Here is an 18,302-nt window from a genome sequence, read left to right as displayed (position 1 = left end):
CTCAAGGAATGGGCAAAGATGGAACCTCATATACATGAATTGGATACGTGATTGGAATTAAAACATTAAAACATTTTTTGTTATTCTTTTCTATGTGATCAGAGACATATAAACTTTCCAAACTATTTTATTCTAATAGTGGCATATGTTGACAGAGTTAGCAAGAATAACATTACCAGTATGTGTTTATTCATTTGATTCTTTGTCAATGAACCGCCACCGTGGTGTAGTGGTTAGAGCGCCCCCCCGGAGAGCAGAAGGTCGCTGGTTCGAGCCCCGACCGCTGTCATACCAAAACACGTTAAAATATGGTACTTGTTGGTCCTTGCCTGGCGCTCTGCATTAATGGGTACAACAAGGACTGGTCGGCTCGGAGTCAGTATAATGTGTCTGAGTGGGGTATTCATGCTTCACTGTGGCATGGTATCTCAGTGAGCTAGCACTATAAAACCAGCTTAAGTCTGGGCTAGTACAAGCAGCCGAATATACACATACACACGCATGCATGTCGTCATATGAGCGAAATATTCTCAAGCACGATGTTAAACCCAATTTCACCACACCTCACCTTTGGCAATGACTTCATTTCTTGCATATAGGAGGAAAAAAATTTAAGCTGTCACTCTTTGCTGATAGAAAAGATAAAAAGTGCTTTTTTAAATTATAATTTAAGAACCACATCTTTAACACTATCCTAAACACATCATTATGAAACATATTTAATCACTCAGAGAAATAAGCACCTCATCATTTTTTCAGTATCAGACTGCCTACATAGCACCATGTTCATTTCTTCACAGAAAACATGATTTCATATATCTATATTAAACACCAACTGTGGGTCTAAATAAAAAAAGGACACCAAAGTGAGTTTTCAAAAGACGAGAAAATATTATGGAGCCAACATATTTCATATCTATCTGTTGCGATGGTATGAAAATCATATGACACCGTAACATAACATCTTTAGGAGGTCTTTCATGGCTTTAGAACATAACTTCATTACAAGAGAAAATTAGTATATCTTGCTACAAAATTGTGTCTGAGGGATATAATGCTGAAGTATTATGACACAAATTGTTAGTTACAAGATGTGTTATTTAACTACTATTGTATGAAGAATCTGGGTACTTGTTTTTCACTGATACTGTATAATTAGACTAATCCAAACATAAGTAGGGTGTGGGGCGCAAATCCAGAGAAAGGTTAATGATGTGATGGCTGAAGTATGATTCACTATAACATATATACCAATACCATTTTTTAATATATACAAGTTTCTTTTACAGGTCATTTGAGACATTCTGTTTATACAATACCAAACCAATATTAATGCAATACTGACCATTATTCAGAGGAATGTTTGCACTAAATCAATTGTAAATCATACACATAGGTGACATAGCAGTTCTATTAGCACTAACATTACTTTGAGGATAGTGCCTCTGATTAACTTGCATGAATATATGTCCTTGTGAATTGCTTAGGTGTTGCCTATGTTTTATTATAAATGTTCCTATACTTGGAAACAACTTCATATCAACTGACACATGAAACATATTTCAAAGATATTAAAATATTATTAAATTTCAAACGAATTGAGAAATGATGTCCTCTCGACAAATCACATTATATTAGCCCATACGAACTTCACCAGATCTAGAAATGTCAAATCAATAAATCAATGAACAATTTCAGTGTTTTCAATCATTGCATAGCCATGGGTATACAATGGGATAACAGCACAGGTGTGAGGCAACAATCAAGTAGCGTGCATGGTGCATCTTTCCCATAGCCCAGCAGCCTAAGAACACAAGCGCAGATATGCCTATTTCCAAATCACAGCATTGCAAAGGAATCCATTCAACAAGTCATGTGCGAAAGTAGCGAGCACGTTTTTGCTTTTTTTTTTTAAAACTCCAATTAATCAATTAATAGACACCAAATTCAGCTGACTAGAAAACTTGCTCGTCCACCAAAGAAATGAATAATAAAGAGTTGATAATGATATATAGTCCATGAGGCCGATTGGCGCTTCTTACCTTCCTATTTCCTCGCCTATTTCATAGCTGTCTTCGAACGGGTCCTGTTTAAATTCCATGTTTTACTGTTACTTGGCCGATTTGGTAATTTCCTCATCGTCTCTGCAGTAAGAAGAGCATTCCATGCTCCAACAAAGGACGCAGAGAGTAAATAATCACAACATTTTCGCAGAAAGTTTCCTAAATGAAGTTTGACGACAGATCTTCCACCTCGCCGATTCGATGTTTATCATCTGCTACGCTGACAGATCTCCCCACACTGACGTAAAGGAATCGCTATTGCAAGCTCAAGCTGACAGCTTCTCTGCCAGGAGCCTTTGTACAAGTCCAGCGGAAAACAGTTTTAGTGATAACTGTTTGATAAAAAAAACATTATTGTAGTGTCTTAATAGTTAAAGAGAAAAGTGCTGAAACAATTGCTACAAAATAATATAACTTAATTTATAAACGTAGTTACGTCTTAAATAATTACTACAATTTCGACTGAGTCACAATTTTCTCAGACTGAGCCTCTGTCTTGTCAAGTGAACGGACGCGCAGTCAAACAAAAGTACTGGTTCTTTACTGCGACTCTACAACAATGGCGGAGGTTCTCAGTCCATTTGTGTACTGGGGGCAGGGAAAAGATTTTATTTCCCTCAAGATCGACCTTAGAGACATTGAGGTGTGCAAAAGTACCAACACGAACTACACATAGTGTATTATTCGTAGCAATTCAGTTTGACCTAATGTTTTTTATCTGATACTTCGATTTCTTTACTCTCGATCACGCGAACACACATCGTCTGCTACAATTTATACATACCGGCAACCTTTATTTTTGTCCGGATATTCGATAGTCCTCATATCTTAGAGTCTAACTACGTATACCTTATTTCTCGTCTCTTTGTCAGTTTTTGTTCTGTCTGTCTCCTACAAGGTGATAGGGTACGCCTTCACTGCATCTGATCAGATAACGTCAGATGAGCAGGAGATAGTGAACTCTTTCATTGTCATTGATTAAATGAATGTTGTTTTACGCCTCAGCAAGCAATCTTCCATCTTTAACACACTGTCATGGATGAGGCAAAGCGTTATTTGCTTTACCGGTACACTGACACTAAGGTGTTACACATTATAGTCATCAGGTGCACTACAGTCCGTTTGAGTCAGAAACGGACCGATGAATTGCAAATTTTATCATTGTACAAAATTGCCACATAAATATAAATAGTACACATGTTTATCATTTACTAATACCCAACAGCTTTCTTATATTTGAACATTTTCCGGACTCCACCAAAAAAGTTCTTGGCTAAGAAACTATCATTAAAATTTTGACACAGTTCACTATTTGTTACGAGGGAGGAGTGCAGAGAAAGGGACAGCCAGGTGTTAGAGAAGCACGTGCACAAGTGCCCACCAAGTTATTGATTCATTAGCCTGTGCTGTGCCGTCTCCATCCTTTCTCGCACACCTGGCTGTCCCTTTCTCTGCACTCCTCCCTCGTAAGAAATAGTGAACTGTGTCAAAATTTTAATGATAGTTTCTTAAAGAACTTTTTTATGTGGCAATTTTGTACAATGATAAAATTTGCAATTCATCGGTCCGTTTCTGACTCAAACGGACTGTAGGCGTGGTGATATTTGATGCAAGATGCTACACAATTACCAGACTACTTTGCTCCCACTAAAAGAATTCTGTTAGTATGAAAAACAAGATAATTTCTATATTACAGCTAATACCAATGATATGTACATCTGGCAAAGTGAACTAATTTCAGGATGAAGAAGTGGACCTGAGAGAAGACTCTTTGACATTTTATGCTCAAGGGAATGGCTTGAAAGGAAACAACCAATATGGCTTCGACATTGATTTTTATCTACCAGTTGATTCTGAGGTAGACAATTTACTCTGTTTTAAGATTTAACAATACTTTTGTAAGCATGTGTGTATGTTTTTCATCAGTGATTGATTGATTGATTCCAGTTTCCAGTCGGATTCTTAAATTGTTTGCCGCAAATGTCTGATAACAGACAAGTTTCTGAAGCTAGTGTTTGTGTTAAAGCTGCAGAATACCACCTATCCAGTTTTGGTATTTTTGTTGTACATCTATTTACTTGGAACGGAAGCTGAAACAGAATACTCCTAATGACATGACTGATCAACAGTCTATCTTCTGTTGTTTTTGTAACCAAAATCTTTCTTGAAATATATAGCAGTTCCCACTAGTTTATAATCCTCTTTCGCTATCAACATATTCAGCAAGATTGAAAATGAAAAGAAAGCAATTGGCTTGTTATTTTATTTAGCATGAAGTTTCATTATTCAAACTATCTTAAGATCTTAAGAAGTAGATTTTACATTGATTTCACATTCACCCTATGCTGCACAATTGTTTGTTTGGTGCAGGAGAGCAAGTACAGGGTCACAGAGACTGGTGTGGAATTTCACATCAAGAAAATTGGGGAAGGGGAGGTGTGGCCCCGTCTCACTGAAAAGCAAATGAAACTGCCCTGGCTCAAGATTGACTTTGATAAGTTTATGGATGAGTCAGATAAAGAACAAGAAGAACAAGAGATGGTAATACTTGTTTTGCGTTATTATATTGCTAGATATGAATGGCAGTATAAGAAAATTCAGGGTCAGAAACTAAGTTTTGTTTTTGCTTGTCTCCAAAAACAGATCTTGCATAGATTTGGCACCTGATGATAAAAGTGACTGTTGACAAGGAAATGTCACTATAGTCCTTTGTGAAGTTACTAGTCTCTGTCTAATGGACATATGTTAAGTTTGAACTCTCAACCATCAGAACACTATGTTATTTGTATTATATTATTTGAAGAATTATGATATTTCATAGTTATGTCCTGATTGTTCAATTAGTGACTGATTGACTACCTAATACCATTGCAATTATCCCTTGTAAGTGTCTATTAACTTTTCATGGTGATTGCACAACATTGAAATTTTTTATCATATTGTTTCAAATTGGGATATATGGTATCATAAGGATGATAAGCAGCCCAAGTACCTTCTAAAGACTGACTTGCTACATAGTGCAATAATTGACTGTAAGTGTATGTACCAATGTGGTATCAAATATTTACTCACAATCTTCAACCAATCATGATCATCTGTGAATAATTATACAGCCGATGACCTAAGCAACCAAGCAATTGTTTTCATTTGTTCCAATCATATCAAAACCGTGTTCTTCGATGTATGATTGAAATAAATACAGAAAACAGAGCAAATAATAAGAAACAGTGATAGGGTTAGAATAAATCAATTGTGACATTCATTAACATCAGTAGTATTGAATGATTCTGCATCATTATATACTTTGCCAGTAGTGTCCATGACGTACCTCCCCAAAACAGGAATAAATTTGAAGTAGCTTAAACAAACTTTGTCAATAATGGCTGGAGATAGTTGTTGGCAGGTTGATATGTTCATTTCTCTTTTCTTTTGTAGTATGGTGAGAAAGAGTTCCTTGACAGAATTGAAAAAGAAATGGGAACTCATGATCCCACAGGTATGTGTCAGTTTAATCTGTAACCAGGTCCTGCATGAAAAAAGTGATAACTTTCTTTTTATTATCATAATCATGTATCCTCATTGTTAATGCTTTACTTTGCAAATCATACATAGTTTCAACGAGGTTATTATGGATCATGTTATTTTAGGAAAGTGACAATAGTGTCTGATTAAGTGTGACATGCTAATGTCATAAAGATGTTTAAAAAAAATTATGTCAAAGTTTTATGTTTGCCGCATATCACTGTTTATGAAACCACCCCATGTATAAGACGATCCGCCTGTAAAAACCTTCAACACTGCTGCTAATTCATGTTTACCGCATATCACTGTTTATGAAACCACCCCATGTATAAGGCGATCCGCCTGTAAAAACCTTCAACACTGCTGCTAATTCATGTTTACCGCATATCTCTGTTTATGAAACCACCCCATGTATAAGACGATCCGCCTGTAAAAACCTTCAACACTGCTGCTAATTCATGTTTACCGCATATCACTGTTTATGAAACCACCCCATGTATAAGACGATCCGCCTGTGAAAACCTTCAACACTGCTGCAAATTCATAAACCCTGTCTATAAAATGACCCTGGATAAAGGCACAGCACATACACAATCCTTATACACGATGATATATGGTATTTAAAACTTTGTCAAGTTCACTGTTGTTCTTGTCTGTTTATTTTGTGGGCACAGTTTTCATATGTGTCATATTAACAGAACTTCTTCTGCAAAAACATAATGTTATAATAAGCTTCCACGATACTTAATGCTTTGAAATGGTGAAGACGTATGGTAGATGTGTAATGAATAGTTTCTTTTAATGACCAGCATATTTCCATTTTTACCCGACCGCCTCCATTGTGTAGTAGTTAGAGCGTCTGCCCGGAAAGCGGAAGGTTGTGGGTTCAATCATTAGCTGTGTCATATTTGCTATACCACGTGATTTTTTCATATTACAGATAACTTATTATAACATTGTCTGATAGCTGGCATTCTACTGATTTCAGATCACTTTTCCTTTTGAAAATCGGACCATAAATGAATATTTTAGAGGCAAATATAACTCATACCAAAAGATGTTAAAATATGGTACTTGTTGGCCTGACGTTGGCATTAATGGGTACAACAAGGACTGGTCGGCTTGGAGTCAGTATAATGTGTCTGAGTGGGGTATTCATGCTTAACTGCGGCATGGTATCTCAGTGAGCTAGCACTATAAAACCAGCTTAAGTCTGGGCTAGTACAAGCAGCCACACATACACACGCATGCACGTCATCATATGAGTGAAAAATTCTTAAGTGCGACGTTAAACCCCATTTCACCTCACCTCACCATTTTAACCCACCAATATATATGGTAGCCATTACAAAGTAACATTTGTGTGATTTGACTTAATTGGATATTGATTTTCATTTATATAGTGAACTCTTTCTAAACCGACATCGCTCGGACCGGTGAAAAATGTCGGTTTAGAGGGATGTCGGTTTAGAGGACTACAGGATTTCTTTTTCAATAATATACTTAGTTATTGGCCATGACTTCAGGTGCCATTTATTTTCAATAATGAGAGCAGTCTTCTGGAATACCAACAATGACATTATGAATCTATTTGTATTAATTACCACATGCTGATTCAAAATTGCCCTGGAGATAACTTTAGTCCATTTATGTATCTATGAGAGCTACTTATACTGAGGTAAATTGAACAGTTTAAGTGGGAGTTCAAGTCAATTAATCCAGTAAATAAAACAAATATTTGTTGGAAATAAAAAGTGTAAATACTACTAAATATGATTTTTTGATAATTGATGAAGGGATTGGTGCTTCAGATGCTTTTGCTTTTTTTTCTTGCAGCAAAACCACTGAAGTTCAAGTTGTCCTACATCTTCTTGTACAACCTATTCCAGTTTATTGGATTCTCATATGTGACTGTCATTTTACTGTACAAGTTCCTCAGATACGGAGAAGGTATGTTGTAATTCACATTAGACTGAGGGTTTCAGTCTATGCTTTTAGACCCATGAAAATCCGGGTTAGGATTGGTCTTCAGTAACCTGTGCTTGTCGTAAAAGGCGACTAACGAGATTGGGTGGTCAGGCTCGCTGACTTGGTTGACACATGTATCCCAGTTGAATAGAACGATGCTCATGCTGTTGATCACTGGATTGCCTGGTCCAGACTTGATTAGTTACAAACAGTAGCCATATAGCTGGAATATTGCTGAGTGCAGTATAAAACAACAAACCATCTATGCTTTTAGAAGCTCTCTGATGTCTTTGTCTTGCCTAGTGCAGGAGAAAGCTTGAATGAGGAAAGAGTGGATACAATGTGTGTCCAGGGTGTGGTGTCATCGTTCAGCAATGTTGAAAATTACTCATGATATCACACTGTCTTACTGGCTCATATTCTATTGCTGCTAGAGTATTGTTGTCAGCTGTATGTAACTACACTCACTGTTTATGACTGCTGATATCTTGCACTACTTTAAATTGGGTTATGTCAGTTGAGCTTTACCTCTGATCTTCTAGAAATCATTAGACATCTCCCAATATGATAATATTGCAGTAGTTCGATCATACCTTACAATGTGGGTTAATGTGGTAATAATTACTACATCTACGAAGTTCAAGGCAACAATTCATCTCTTCAACTTCAGTTTGCAACATTCATTTAATAGCTGTATATTTAGCTGGTGGCATAATTTGTTTTGTTGACATATAAGGTTTTAGATCTGTTTGAAAGAAATATGGATCATTTTGGAAGCAGAGTGATCAAATGGCTAAGTTAATAGTAATTTATATTCATCAGGGCATAACATAGGATGAAAAGGAACAGTCTGTAAGGACACTGCCCATGTTAGACCAGTTTCTTAAGCTCTAATGACCCAAGGTCAGTGTCATGGTGTTTGAACGGCTGTCCTTTTGCCAGAGGGAAGGTCATATGAGAGCTGGTCAAGCATGCCCAATCTGTCATTAGTCAGGTGTAAGCACCTGTGTTGAGCCAGTGTATGTCTTGGGGGTGGGATACAAGCAAATACAGCTGATTGTGACATGATCACACTTCAACATATTCAATAATCAGGAAGTTATATACTTGTTACAGCCTTGTAAATAAAAATCATTTCTATATGCTTTGACAATGTGAGTTTAACAATTATTTCATAGGCCTTTTCCCATCAGCCAGCAATCTGTCAGTTAGCACCACTTCCTCAAAATGTTACAAAATGTTTTCTGTACACAGTTAAATTTGTTGAGAAGGAACTAGAAAATGAGATACATATACAAATAGCAGCATCTGAAAAATAAATATGGAAGTCACGCATTCTCTGTCACAACCCAAATGTTTGTAGGGTCCTGGATTGAAATGGTGTGGCAGTAGACCTCAAAGACACTGGATCCCACTTATTTTTTAAACACAATGTGGATGCTTTTGTTGGATCCTGCTGTAGCATCCTTATTCATTTGTCATCATTTGAAACAGGATGTTTGGAACCGGTGTAGTAGTAGAGCGCTTTCCTTTGTTTCCAGAGTCACTTAACTATGAAAGAGTCAAACTGACGAGAAGGATATTGTAATGCTCAGGCTGTTGACTTGGGCTAGTAGTAACTAATCTGAATAACAGACAGTTTGGTTATTCACACTTCTGTCTGGTCCTTTTCCTAATGCACAAGCACAAATGATGCAAGTCTAGATTTTCCTCAGGTTATGAATCACTCATCTCACTGGGACTCCTTTTCAGTTTGAATAAAGCTGTTTGTTTCTTTAAAAAGTATTTATCATCAAAGACTAAGCATAAGCCCATCAGTTTTATTTATGCCGCTGACCAATTTTAGACTTTTTTCAACAGCAATCAGCTGACATGAGAAGAAAAGGCCATACAATAGATTAAAGGGCAGAAAAAATACAAAAGCAGCCATGGGCAGTTAGATGTGTCATCAGTTAAACATTTTCACTGAGGCTATTAAAGTTGATAAAACGTGAGCAAAGAAACTTTATCAACTTTGCTCTAAATATTCCTGCCATGAATGTGTAGTTGTGTGAACATTTATCAAGTACACGTTCAAGCATGAAGGTAAGGTACATTTTTTTAATGACAATGATAATAAACTTTGATCAACCAAATCATTTTAAATTGAGTAGAATTTTTAATCCTTTCATTTTGAATCTAGTTGGACATGATTGTCATGTCAATTCATGTACACCGCTTAATTTTCAGTAAGTCCTATGTGGTGACTAGTGGTGGTCCGATTAATTGAAATAATCGAAGATTGGTCATAGTGACTAAACGACCAAGCAATCGATCACAATTTCTCATTAACAATTATGATATTAACAATATTTTTCACTAGGTTGGTTTTGTCTGTTACATTTCGTAAGCACTACAAGCTCGTTACAAGTCACGATTGAATTTATGTTAAAGATTCCAAGAAATTTATGTTACTAACATACTAGTCATCCTTTAAAGATGTGAAATTTTGCCAAAAAACCCCCAAAGAACTACTTGTTTTTTTACCTTATTTTTATGTGCATTAACAAATTTCATAAATGATGCTAACCAATTATTTTTGATGATTGATCGGTATTAATGAACCAATCATCAATTATGAGATTTTAACCAATTCCCAACACTAGTGGTGACCACCTTATTTTATAGTTGTTTCATAGTCTAAATGACCTCTATCTGAATTCAGTAAATGTCAGTCAATTAAAGTTTACTGTATAAAAACAGAATTTGAAAAAGCAGTTTATGCGCAAAATATGTAATACCTTAATTGAAATTTGAATTGTGTTTTACAGAACAGTTTAGAATGGGGAACCCATTTTATTGCTTTTGAAATAACCATTATTAAAAAAAATAAACAAGGATTACTAATTTGATTCATATTCTGCACAGGATCAAGATGCTTTTCTTTATTAGTGATGCTGTAATATCATAGTATTACTAGTTGCAGCATGGTGTAATGTGGGCACCACAGCAGGGAGGTTATAAAGTGATAGTTACAGTTTTGTAATCAAATTGTTTCCTAATATTTACATGACACATGCATGTTATACAAGATCCTTCTTTTCGAAAAAGGATGATTTTCATTATCAAAATCAACCAAAGGGTGCATGAAATCGACTGATGTCAAAGTTAAATCACCATATGTCGACTATAGTTGTCAGATACTTTATGCAGTTCCTGTATATTGTTAGGGAATATTTCTCCTATTTCTAACTGCCAGAGAGGCAGTGGTTTAGAGAACAGTAAAGAAAAGAATCATTTCCAAAGTTGTTATGAAAATGTTGGACAGTGATATTTGTGGGTTGGTAAAGACTCATTAGACAATATCAGTAAAAATGATGAGACCTAAAATAAAAAAAAATGAAATTAAGAAAGATGTTTGATGTTTGATTAGCATTTTAATTAAGAAAGATTTTTCTGAAATGAACCAAGGGAGGGAATTCTTAACCAATCCTATTTGAAGCAGTTGTAAAATCATATGTTTGCTACTGCATGTACTGAGGAAGCGATCTCGCTTGCACCAGCCGTTTAACATGTCCATTTATCACAGTCATATTATGTCAACCTAGTAGTAGTCTTCTAAACATATATCGTTATGATCTTAATAAATGATCTGAGTTCTCTTCTACTTAATGGTAGAAATGTAGTCCATGAAGGTATGTCACTAGTGCTTCCTATAAGTGGATGCATGTTGATTTGAGACCTTTCCCATGTTTTTCAGAGATCAAACACAATGCATTTGAGGCAGTTGGTGTCCAGCTGATGGTATGTCAAGCTGTAGCATGTCTGGAGGTCGTACACCCAATGCTTGGTCTCGTCAAATCAGGCGTCTTTGCTCCCCTAGCACAGGTAGGCAGCCTTATGTTAGAATCAAATGTAATTATCATCCAACTGCAGTGTAATGTTGTCATATCTGAAAGTGACAGTGGGGTGGTGGGGTAGCCTTGTGGTTAAAGTGTTCTCTCATCTTGACAAAGATCCAGGTTTCGATTCCCCACATGGTTACAATGTGTGAAGCCCAATTCTGGTGTCCCTTGCCGTGGTAATGCTGGAATACTGCTAAAAGAGGCATAAAGCCTTACTCACTCACTGATTGTATAATTAGATAGTTCAGCATGAACAAAGTGCAAATGTAGTTCCGTGACATACAAACATTTAATTGTTTTTGTTTTGGAGTGAAAATGAGTTACAAAGGAGACATTAATAATGTTTCTTTTGTACAATCTTAGAAAAGTGCAAAAATCTTTAGTGATCGTTCTTTGTTACAATACCTAGGAACCTATGCTCGCTGAAGTATGGCTACTGAAGGTATGGGGTGGTCTTACACAGTTACAGTTGACTGCATGTCATCGAAGCCCTGAAGAACAGGGGATTCTACCAATCACTGGTTTGTCTTGACTGATAGTTACAGCTTGCTGTCATACAACTGGAATGTTGCTGAGCCACAACAAAGATCCCAGTGGCAAATAACTGATTTCAATTTTTTAATTTTAACTGCAGGTCTTTGGCAGAAACCTCATCTTATTTGTACTACTTCTCCAAGAGCCTCGGCTACACAGTGCCCCTGCTGTGTGGTACCTGTTCCTAGTGTGGAGTGCAGTAGAGCTGATAAGGTAGTGGAGATTACCTTTACCTTAGTTAAAAAAGCTGGTCGTGTGATTGGCTGGTTAGCATCCTTCAAGGCACACCAGAAACCTATCAGTGTGGCTTCTTAATCTTACTACCTGTGTCAACACCATATCCATGCTGCTTGATTTGGCCAAAGTGATCATCACCTGAGACAGGTATCACTTGGAGCTTTTCCCCCACATGAAGCTAACTGACCATGATATATTAACCCAAAATATGTTTTGTACCCTGTGAATCATAATGATAAATTACTTACATGTGTCTCTGGCAGTGTGCAGGATTTTATAAGCTGAACTGTTTGTGTGCTCTGTCTCATGGTGCACATGCATATCTAGGGTGTCAGGGAATGTATGTATTGGAGTGCCCATTTCATATACTATATCTGAGGCATTGTCCATTCATTTTTTCGGGGTTGGGGGGTGAGGGGGTAGCCTAGTGGTTAAGGCGTTCGCTCATCATGCCAAAGACCCGGGTTCGATTCCCCACATGGGGACAAAAACAATTCTGGTGTCCCCCACCTTGATATTGCTGGAATATTGCTAAAAGCGGTGTAAAACTAAACTCACTCACCCATAATGGTGTGTGATAACTGATACATACTATCACATGCATAAATGTTAAGGAGTACATACTAAGGCTGTAACGATTCACTCGTATATTCGGTGAATCGAACAGTAGCCCTTCATGAATTCAATTCGTTATTCATGGTCACCAGAACCGAATATTAACGTATATTTACGATTTTTTTAAGGGAGCATGTTTTACTTGAACCCTTGTGTACTTTTGGAAAGTGAGATATGCAAGGATTGAATATGTACTAGCACTGCAGTAGCACAAGTCATGTTAGTTTGCCAAGGTTCTGCACATGGTACTGTTGACTATAACCATTACATACCAAATTTGAGTGTCATGAGATCACTGGTTATTGCTGTGACAAATCAAAACTGTCAACATGGACGTTCCGTATTGCAATCACTTAACTACAATATTGTATTTGTGAATAATTATTCGTATTCGTTACCCAATATTCATGATACGTATCATATTCGCCACATAGTGTATTCGCTGCAGCCCTAGTACAGACCAATCAAAACATGGTGAGGTCACTTAAGGACCCTGTTGTCTGAATGATGGCACTTTTGCTATGTAAACGTGTTTTACGACATGATGGGATTAACATTATGTCACATCGCATGCTCCTTTCACCTGTTGTTAGGTATCCTTTCTACATGCTGAGCAGTCTTGATGTAGAAGTAAAATTCATCAGTTGGATGCGCTACACTGTGTGGATCCCTCTCTATCCGCTTGGATTTCTCTTTGAAGGTAGGAATGTGATAAAGGTGTCATATCGCTCATAAATGTTGGGTCCAGCCTTGTTTATTGTTTTATGGTGTTATCATTGTCCACATGGTAACTATATGTTGTGGGACTAATAAGAGAAAGCAGTTTTTATACAAAAGAAACTTGACCATACAGCTAATGGCATAGATCAATGTTAACAAAACTGTGGCAGACTATAGGAAAGACAAGACTAGCACTATCCAAGCTGATTGGCTGTCAGTGACTGTACAAGTGGTGAAATAGATCAATGTTCATGTCATTCATCACAAGTTTGGCTTAGTCTGGTCTTTACTGCACTACAAGTAGCCTTGACATATCTAGAGCTCTAAATAAATATTTGTTTTTAATGTCCCTGCATGGGCACTGCACACCATCACATACAGATCTTTTAAGAATGTGGTTTGGTGTAGTGTTTGTGTAGTGCTATATTCAGGGTATTCTGATCTTTGATGATTTCTTGGTAATGAATAATAATGTGCTTTCTCAGTAGTTTGTAATATTAAATATGATCACTTGTTTTTCAGGGACAATAGTTATTATGTCCATCCCACTGTTTGAGCAGACAGGAAAGTTCAGTGTTACATTACCAAACTCGGTCAACTTCGGTTTTTACTTCCCCTGGTTCCTACATACGTACCTGCTTGTCCTGGCGATAGGTGAGTAGCATGTGTTTCAACCCGTCGTAAACCCATGCTGCCTGCTAGATGTTGGCAGTCACATGCTAGAGTACATATCTCTGGTCCTGTTCATCCTACCATGTATTGTACCACAATAGACATTGCATGTTTAATGGGGCAGTGAGGTACCCCAGTGTTAAAGCATTCTCTCGTAACACATGGAAGGTCCGGATTCTCCACATGGGTACAGTGTGTGAAGCTCATTTCTGGTGTCCCCTGCCGTGATAATGCTGGAATATTGCTAAAAGCGGTGTAAAACCCAACTCACTACAATAAATATTCTGTTTATTGAATAAGAAGAATATTTAGCTCATCGGGACTAAAGGGTTATCTCCCTTTCACTTATATCCTCTAAATTTCTAAACATCTTTGTCAGTAGCTTTATTTACAGCATCAGCTCTAAGATACAGTAAACTGTGTTTATTTTGAACACACTTTTAAAGAACTTACAGTTATGACAAACTGTTTTTTGGTCCTGATCATTTGCTTCATACTGTAGACAAAGTGCTATAATGAACAACAGTGATAATGAGCTAAAATGAGTGGTCCCATAGTATCCTTTAGTTCAGTTCAGTTAAGAGGAGGGGGTTGACATTACTGGTTGTGTTTGTTTCAGCTGGGTACAAAATGATGAACTACATGTATTACCAGAGGAAGAAGAAACTGGGAATTCAGAAACTGAAAACAGCTTGAGTGACAGCTGTCAATCACCTGTCAGATGTCCAGAGTGAATTGAAAGCCAAATCCAACTGTGTTCAATATTCTCTGTGCTAGCCACCTTCTTCATCCTTAATGAGGCTGACCAATCATGTTCATTGCACTGTGTATCTACTTTATGAATGTGACCTCATGAATGACAGGAATCATTGTAACCTTTTGATACACTTTACCAATCATTTTATGATGTTTTTAATCACAATATTCATCTACAATATATTCCCAGTGTACTTCAGTGTACAGCAATTGACACATAAATTTGTTTCAGAGTTAATTTTTTTTTTATCTCTTTTGGTGAACAGTTTTCTGTTTCAGTAACTATTCTTCACAAACCCTCGTCCTTACAAAGGTTTATTTACCATCCCCTTTAGTGTTCAATGTAGTTCATCATCAGTACTTCACAGACTTTTTTACACTCCATCAACCATGGATACATTTGATGTAGTTGACTGTATTGTTTTATCCATTATGAATGAAACATTTCACTGTCTTCCTGTTAATTGTGTGTGAACCCTGCCTATATGAACTACTAAACCAATATGTATAGTTGATGACTGCAAGGTAAATGCACATGTTACACAAGAAATACTGCCGTTTGTGTGATATGACCTACCGATAAATGTGTGTTAACGTTATAAGCACATACCAGACTCTATCTCACTGACATCAGGCTTTCCCTTTGGTTACAAATAGTGACAAATAATAGGGTTAGGTAGCTCACTTGTCAAATTGGCAAAAATGCTGGCCTACTGTTAGTGGGCACTTCCAGCCTCTAATGTCACAAGGTGTAAGGTAGTGAAACTGCATAGACAGTCATCCTAAACTTGCTCAGACCATTTCTTTTCAAAGAAATGTTTAATCCAGGACAACTGTGTGTAAAACCTTGTCTGTCAGACAACCCGTCTAAGTTATAGCTTTCCAAAACCTGACAGTGGCTGTTTTCTTTGGTGCCACCAACTAATATGCTGTAAAGGTTGAGTATAAGACAATCCCAATATTGTAGAATGTTGAACATATTTCTAAAAGTGGTGTAAAAACCAAACTCACACTCATGAGTCAGTAGAGCTACAGAGCCTTGTGCCTCTTATATATGGGTATGGGTATCCTTTCATTGTTGTTTTGTTTTTATCTCAACCTTATGATAAGCATTTTCATGACTTAATGTTTACTTGTTACATGTGAATGTTCCAACAATGGTACAGACTCTATTCAATAATTGATAATGCACATTCAGGTCTTGAAAAACACAACAACAGTTTTTGTTGAAATGTAATTTGTTGATTTGAGTTTTTTGTTCAGTTTTTTTAAAGAAACATTCCCACAGCTGGCTTATGGTGGAGGCAGGTTAAATAATGTATGTGGCTTGAGGTGTTTTAGTTTCTGGTGCGTGTCCCAGGACAGAGTGAGTCAAGTTCCTGCGTGATGATTGAACAAAGGTGAGACACGGGGGCACTTATGGTGTTGAGCAGATGCTGAATGCTTACTTATACATCCAGTATTTAAACTTCTTTGTGCACCAATTGTATTCTGAAATAATTAATCCAGAGGTGTTTAGACCCGGTTACCATGAATTGTGTTTATCCATTACATTGTGGTTTGATGTAGGACTCTGTTTACTTGTATGAAGTGAGAGACTATGTTTAAATGGTGAATATATTGTGTGTGGATGTAGGAAGGATGGTTAGGTTGTAATGTTTGACTTTCACGATCATGATCATATATATCATATTGTTTAATTCAATAAGAGAAAACCAATGAAAGTAATTCGATTTATGTGAAGTACTGTGGTTTCAGCTAATGTATGGCATTATTGATTTTCTAGTCTTTGGGTCTTGAAATTGAGCTTCAAAGTCAGATGATAGTAACTGAATTTATTTGAACTAATGTGGTTTCTAAAAATGTATGGCATTTTTTAGTTTTTGAGTCATAAATCCGAACTTCAATCAGATGATATTAATTGAATTTATTTGAAATACTGTGGTTTCAAATAATACATGGCATTATTGTTTCTCTTGTCTTTGATACATCAAACTGAGCTTCAAAGTCTGATGATTATCTCCTTAATCTTTTAATTATATTTATTGTGAAAACATTTCTAAATATGGCATCTTCTGTTATGTCCAGTGGGAAAAAAATACGTCAAAATATGGTTGTTACTATTGTATCTCGTGCCCACTAACACTAAGAAATTGTTTCCTCCATCTTTTGACACCACTCAGGTTAACATGGTCACATACTATTGTTTTCCTGCATACTAAATGGTGTGTGTCTCTTGACTGATACCTTCAATGTGGGTTACGTAAGTTCTGAAAAGGTCAAATATGTTACTGGTCAGATTGACTTGTAGCTATCAAAACCGCTTTCCTAGGGGCTGTATTTCTAACCGACAGACACTGTATGTATGTATATTTAGTGTTTGTAGTCAAAACAAACATGTTACAAGTTTTCGGGAGTCATTTGTCCAAAATGAATATTGGCAGTACTTTAGATCTGCTACTGATCCTGAAGTGCAAGGGACAGTCCTCTCATTCACAGGAGATGCTACAAGTCCAGAGTTGAATTGAGAGGGGTTCACAGCTATGGGACGTTGATTATGGTAACATCTGTATGATATGTTGAAATATGTATTCAATTCTCACACCCCAGAGAATATGGCAACATTTCTTTACAAAATGGCAGACTTACATATATATGTACCAAGTGAAAAAGGACCTTTTATTTATAAAAAAATAATTGGAATATATAATTTTCCAAATTTACAAGGGGTGTTTTCAGACTTCATTTGTTCTGTAAAATAATTACGGCTGAAATTGATAGATCACTTATATTTGAGCACCAACCCGTTCTCTGATGCGATATTTCTAAACATTTGGTAAACATTTTCTTCTTAAATGCCCAATTTTCTACAACCCTGCCTTTGACAATTAAAAGAAATCAGTGAAAGTGTGTTTATGAGGTGTTAGGTTTATGCTATTTTGTCAGTTTTTACATTTATTTGATGTATGGAGTGTGATTGAAATAAATATTACAACTGTTTTCTCTGCGTGATCATTTGTTTGCCCTGTCCTTCAATCCAAACAGTGAACAGTATTACTCTACCTGAGTACTCAGCTGTGTCGTCAATAGGGCTTCAGGAACAGAGTTGATCTGCAGGCCCCATGCTTGTCATGAAACCTGAGAAATTAGTACCTGGATGGTTGGATGCTTCCTAAATATACCAGGGTCCCTTTTTACAAAGCTCTCGTAAGGCTAAGATCTTGTAACTTGTTACAGTATAGGAGGTATGAATGCTATGAGAAAAGATACGAGATCTTAGGCGTACTAGAGCTTTGTGAAACGGGGCCCAGGAGACATGAAATGGTCGGGA

At 36.7% G+C, this 18,302-nt stretch overlaps 2 protein-coding genes across 3 annotated transcripts in view; one reads left to right on the top strand and one right to left on the bottom strand.

Moving 5' to 3' along the window:
* Window positions 1-2,310, bottom strand: part of LOC124255807 (death-associated protein kinase 1-like) — a 149,178-nt gene extending 146,868 nt beyond the window's left edge. The window contains exon 1 of one of the 2 annotated variants that reach the window (XM_046689740.1): window positions 2,043-2,310. In XM_046689740.1, the coding sequence (XP_046545696.1) occupies window positions 2,043-2,101 (59 nt within the window). In that variant the 5' untranslated portion in view covers window positions 2,102-2,310. The remainder of the gene's footprint in view (window positions 1-2,042) is intronic. The other variant, XM_046689739.1, reaches the window with a different exon arrangement.
* A 307-nt stretch (window positions 2,311-2,617) lies between these two features.
* On the top strand, window positions 2,618-17,971 carry LOC124255820 (very-long-chain (3R)-3-hydroxyacyl-CoA dehydratase 3-like). Its single transcript, XM_046689754.1, has 10 exons — window positions 2,618-2,706; window positions 3,805-3,921; window positions 4,434-4,604; window positions 5,499-5,559; window positions 7,422-7,535; window positions 11,293-11,420; window positions 12,072-12,184; window positions 13,417-13,523; window positions 14,066-14,197; window positions 14,835-17,971. Exons 1-10 carry the CDS (start codon window positions 2,623-2,625, stop codon window positions 14,909-14,911), a joined length of 1,104 nt encoding a protein of 367 aa, XP_046545710.1. The 5' UTR covers window positions 2,618-2,622; the 3' UTR covers window positions 14,912-17,971.
* The last annotated feature ends 331 nt before the right edge of the window (window positions 17,972-18,302 follow it).

The sequence above is a fragment of the Haliotis rubra genome, unplaced genomic scaffold, assembly GCF_003918875.1.
Source record: "Haliotis rubra isolate DU_JTF1 unplaced genomic scaffold, ASM391887v1 Scf61, whole genome shotgun sequence".
In the NCBI taxonomy this organism is placed as follows: domain Eukaryota; kingdom Metazoa; phylum Mollusca; class Gastropoda; order Lepetellida; family Haliotidae; genus Haliotis; species Haliotis rubra.
Note: the sequence above shows the minus strand (reverse complement) of the source record. Positions and strands in the feature narration are given on the sequence as shown.

Coding starts and splice junctions, on each gene's coding strand:
- LOC124255820 (XM_046689754.1), top strand. CDS start 2,623: ATGGCGGAGGTTCTCAGTCCATTTGTGTACTGGGGGCAGGGAAAAGAT. Junction 7,536..11,292: donor GTTCCTCAGATACGGAGAAG/GTATGTTGTAAT, acceptor CATGTTTTTCAG/AGATCAAACACAATGCATTT. Junction 14,198..14,834: donor CCTGCTTGTCCTGGCGATAG/GTGAGTAGCATG, acceptor TGTTTGTTTCAG/CTGGGTACAAAATGATGAAC.